Here is a 5206-nt window from a genome sequence, read left to right as displayed (position 1 = left end):
CCAACATATCTGTATTGAATATTGCCTTTATTTATGTTATTGTTGTGAATCGAGTTTTAGTTTAATTGATATCGATATTATTATCATTGTAGAAAAAAGTGGTTTGAGCACATTAAAATTTACTTATCCTTCTACTTAAAGGTTAAGAAGGGATTATAAGTAGTGCTAAACATTGTATAAAAAATATCTAATATTCTTGGCATAATAACTTATTTGATCTTCAAATTTTACAAAAAAAAATCATTTCAACTATTCATTTAATTTATCGCCTCTTTTAGCCCTTGACATTACATTGTTTGTCAAATTACACAAAATGGATGGAAAAGTTAGCGTTTGTTAACTTTCCTAACATGGCATACACGTTGATGCCACATCAACAATTAATATATTTTTTAATTTTAAAAAATTAATTAATTGTCGATGTAATATGCATGTGGATGTCACGTCAGCAAAGTTAATAGACATTAATTGATTTAGCGATTAAAGGATATTTAGTTATATACTTCATTTGGGTTTAAACTTTTAGGGAGCAAGTGATAAGTCTTTATTTGAGTAGTTCCCTTTGAATGTAACATGTATTATTATTAATTCTCTAATTATACAATATCCAAAATAAAGTTATTTTAATTAGAATATAACTTTTTAACATCAAAACTTTAATTTAAATATAACAAATTTTATTTGATGATATTTTTATTTGCAAAATTCCAAGAAAAGCCAACCAAGCTAATAACTAGTTATAGAACTGATCATGGGTCAAGTTAGGTTAATGTAAAAATTTAGGCTTGTTTTCTAGGCTTAAAATTTTGTCCAAGCCCAACCTAGATTAAAAATGTTAAACCCAAACTTGATCCAACTTACTTGTATTAAATTTTTTAATCTAAAATTAATTTAAAAATATAATACATCAAATACATTAAAAAATCTTTATACTTAAATAACACTATGATAGTTGCAAGTTAATAAGTAAATGTCTCTAAAATAATAGTAGAATTAATAATAAAACAAGAGATACAATATCCACATAATAACAATAAAGTAGTAGTAAAAGCAGTTGATTCGGCTAGCCGAACGAAACCAAAAATTCTACCGAGGCTCAACCCATTTAAAAAACAGGTTTTATTTTTGTCTAAATCTATTTTTCAATTTACATTTTTACTCGAACTCTTTCATTTTCAAGCTTATTTTCGAACCTGGACGAATAACTCGGTGTAAGACAACATGTAGTTTTTGTTTGAGTGATGGTATGGGTTTTACAACTGTATTCTGTTTTATTGTTGCAAGTGACCTTTTTTCAGTTATTGAAAGTTTAATCTTCTAGGTAGAAAAAAACATAAAGAAAATGTCAAATTAAAAAGTCAAAATAAACATTAAAAGAGATTTAAATTTAGGACATAAGACAAATAAGGAAATTGGCGGTTAAATTTAGACAAGAAGCAGAGAAAAGAAGGAAAAACGGTTTGTAATTACAAAATAAGCAATTAAAACAAATTTAAAAACAGTCCAAGAATGAGAATCCCTTTTTGAGGAAGCAGAGTTGCCTGGGCTTCTCCATTTTATCAAATTTTCCCCTGCATTTTTCTGTTTTGGGTGTTTTTTCTTCTTCCACCCAAAGGTTTTAACTTTTGGTGGAAAGAAGTTTTTTTGTGCAAAAAAGGGGAAAAAACAGTTTTTTTATTTTTAAATATTTATTTGATAAATGTGGGGAGCTCCAGCAGAACCTGCAGATTCTTATTATGAGGTCCGACCTGAATGTACTGATGTTCCGAACACCAAATTTAAGATCAGGGTTTGTTTTTTTATTTATTTTTTAATTAATTTTTTGGAAATAAATGAGGATTATTTATGGGGGAAAAGAAGTTGGTTAATAAAAGATGATAATATGGTGATGGATGCAGCCTGGAAAAACTCTAAGCGTGAGGAGATGGAAAGCTGCATTTTCTCCAGATGGCCGTTTGGATATTGCCAAAACTCTAGACCGTATACATCGTGGGGTGAGTGGATCTTCATCATACATACATGCATATGGGCTAATTGCATCCATCGTCCTTAAACTATTCCTCAATTTCTAAATTGGTTTTTATATCAAGACATAATATAAATTTAGCCTTCAATGTTTTCATTTTCTTTTGTCAATTTGACCCTTATTCTTTTTTTTTAAAAATTAAATTTGACATTCAACCTTTTAAAAGAAGTCGGATTGTTGTTTTTAATGGAAATACTGACTAAAATATTAATTTTTAACGTGAATTTTTGTGCCAACATCGTTAAAAAAATTAAGATTTTAGTTGGTATTTTCATTAAAAAAACGATTTGACTTTTTTTTTAAGGGTAATCAAATTTAGCTCAAAAGACAAGTAGAGGCCTTGGTGTCCCTAAAATGAAAAATTTGTATCTTAACCCTTTTAAAATTCAAAAGTAAAAAATTAATACATTGTAAAATTACATTTTGACCCTCTAAATGATAAAATTTTGATTTAATTTTTCTAAAATTATAAAATTTTAAGCTTACAATGAAAAAAAGTATTTTGGCTCTCATAAAAAATTTAATTTAGTTTGATCCCTTTAAAAGAATTTTTCGACTTCACCCTAATCAATCATGTTCTTGGGTTGGCATAACCATCAGCTTGAATATTAAATATCTATTCATATCTGAAGTGAAACATATTTAAAAATAATGATTAAATTTTAATGATTTTATCTATTTTTAGAAAAATTTAAAAAAATTATATTGAAAATTAAAATATAAAAACTAAATCCTCTAATTTGATTGGCTCTATTTATGGTTTTTAATTATTGGATTGGAAAATGTAGGGGATCCATCCGACAATTAGAGGAGAAGTATGGGAGTTTCTACTTGGTTGCTTTGATGCCGATAGCACATACGAGGAAAGGGATCAGATACGTCAGCAACGAAGGTACTTCACTTATCTTCATTCCTTTTATTTTCTATTCAATCTTTTGGAAATTATGTTTTTTTTATCGAGTTAATTTGAGTGAAATTTTTAAAATTAAACTAGCGTGTCTTATTATATAAATTAAACTTGGTTTGAAGTTTTACGAATCAGTTTAAATAAAAAAATTGGGTTAAAATATGAAGTTCATTCATGTATGTTGATAAAATTTGAGATTTAATCATTATACTTTAAAAGTTAAAAATCCAATTCTCTTACTTTTTTTAATTTAAAATTATAATACAACGAGGCGTAGCTAGGGGCCCGAACCCTTAAAGTGGAAAAATTTTCATTTAGGCCTTTTAAATTTGTAAAATTTTAAATTAATAAAGGTAAAATTACACTTTGCCCCTAAAAATGATAAAAGTTCGATTTAATTCTTTAAAATTATAAAGATATAGACTATTCAAATAGTGAAATTGAATTTTACTATCATAAAAATTAAAAATTAATTTTGGCCCGCTAAAATTTGTCAACTTTTAACATGTTTATTTTCCTCAACCATATGCCACGTCAAATGAAGGAAGTCTAACCAACATGTTTTATTGATAAATTTTGAAAAAAAAAAAAACTTATGATTTTAGTGATTAGATTAGGATTTTAAAATTAAAAGAGTAGGACTTAATTTTTAGAATTTAAAAATAGGGATTAAATCTCGAATTTTATTAAAATATAAGGATTAATTGCATATTTTAACCAAAAATTGTACCGCAGAGCATTTTGAAAGTTGTTTTTTTTAGGAGCAATATGCAAAATGAAGAGTGATTGTCGTGAAATATTTCCTGTCGTTGGAAGTGGCAAGTACATAACAGCGCCTGTAATAACCGAAGACGGTCAGCCAATTAGTGACCCTTTAGTACTTGCGGAGACAAGTCAAGGTAACTCACTCAACACTTCACTTTTCTTTTTTAAACAAATAGTTGGACCAAATTGAAATAAATATGATATTAAAGATGGAAATGGATATTTTATGTGAATTCAAATATTGTACATTCGAATATTAATGTGTGATTAATTATTCTAAGCGCAGATGATAATACGATAGAAATTGTGAAGGAACTAACGAGTCGCGGTCCTTTGGACAATAAAGTAATCCAGTGGCTGCTTACATTGCATCAAATAGGTAAGATTAGGGTTCGATCTTTCAAATACTTTTCTATCCATTATTTTCTAATACACTAACGATGATTAAAATTATATTAGATAAAAATTTGAAAATTATAAGTATATACTTTGTTTTATTTCTTGAGTCCAATGACATTCCTCATATTCATATTTCGACTCAGGCCTGGATGTGAGGCGTGCCGACCGGACTTTAGTATTCTACGAGAAGGAAGAGAATTTAGCGAAACTATGGGATATTCTCTCTGTTTATGCTTGGATAGATACTGATGTTGGCTACTGTCAAGGTAAGTAATACTCGATCTATTTTTTTAAATTGAATCGGATTTTATAGGATGAGTGGTCTAATTTTGTTTACAATGTCGAGCAGGAATGAGTGACCTATGTTCCCCGATGATTATGCTTCTTGAAGATGAAGCTGATGCATTTTGGTGCTTCGAGCGTTTAATGCGTAGATTGGTACTTCTTTTTGACTTGATTTCCGTATGACATTGCAGTGCTCATCGGCTTTATTGCTGGTTTCTTACAATATGTGTTCATATTTTGAATCTTATTAAAGAGAGGAAATTTCCGGTGCACCGATAGTTCGGTCGGGGTTGAAACACAGCTTTGTAGTTTGGCGACGGTAACTCAAGTTATCGACCCGAAACTTCATCAGCACTTAGGTACGAACCGAAACTTACATAACTTCTTTTGCACATTTTGTTAATAGTTTTCCTCCTTACATTGGTTTATAGAGACGCTAGGTGGAGGTGATTATCTCTTTGCTTTCCGAATGCTAATGGTCTTATTTCGTCGAGAGTTCTCATTTTGCGATTCCTTATACTTATGGGAGGTATGTTAAATGCTTTGCTCACATTCGAGTTTGAGTGAGATTAGCATTCGTGTTCTAATATTGATTTCTATAGATGATGTGGGCTCTGGAATATGATCCGGACATGTTCTACCAGTACGAAGATTCGGGTTCGGATATGGAGAAAACCGAAGGTGCTAAAGTAAGACAGAAATCAACACGAAAGTGCGGGAAATACGAGAGGGAAAATATGAAGGTGAAAAACCCTGAAGCTCATCTTCCCATTTCCGTTTTCCTCGTCGCCAGTGTCTTGAAAGACAAAAGCTCAACGCTACTG

General features: G+C 29.7%; 1 protein-coding gene across 1 annotated transcript; it reads left to right on the top strand.

Moving 5' to 3' along the window:
• Nucleotides 1-1502: 1502 nt before the first annotated feature.
• LOC108452589 (rab GTPase-activating protein 22-like) lies at nucleotides 1503-5203 on the top strand (the record flags this gene model as incomplete). Its single annotated transcript, XM_053024965.1, has 10 exons — nucleotides 1503-1789; nucleotides 1899-1994; nucleotides 2815-2986; nucleotides 3695-3832; nucleotides 3985-4077; nucleotides 4241-4363; nucleotides 4447-4535; nucleotides 4636-4741; nucleotides 4814-4911; nucleotides 4985-5203. Coding segments are annotated over exons 1-10 (1224 nt in total), but the record flags the coding sequence as incomplete, so codon positions are not given.
• Nucleotides 5204-5206: the final 3 nt, after the last annotated feature.

The sequence above is a fragment of the Gossypium arboreum genome, unplaced genomic scaffold (assembly GCF_025698485.1).
Source record: "Gossypium arboreum isolate Shixiya-1 unplaced genomic scaffold, ASM2569848v2 Contig00320, whole genome shotgun sequence".
Lineage (NCBI taxonomy): Eukaryota > Viridiplantae > Streptophyta > Magnoliopsida > Malvales > Malvaceae > Gossypium > Gossypium arboreum.
The sequence above is the reverse complement of the archived record's forward strand: the minus strand, read 5'-3'. Positions and strand labels throughout refer to the sequence as shown.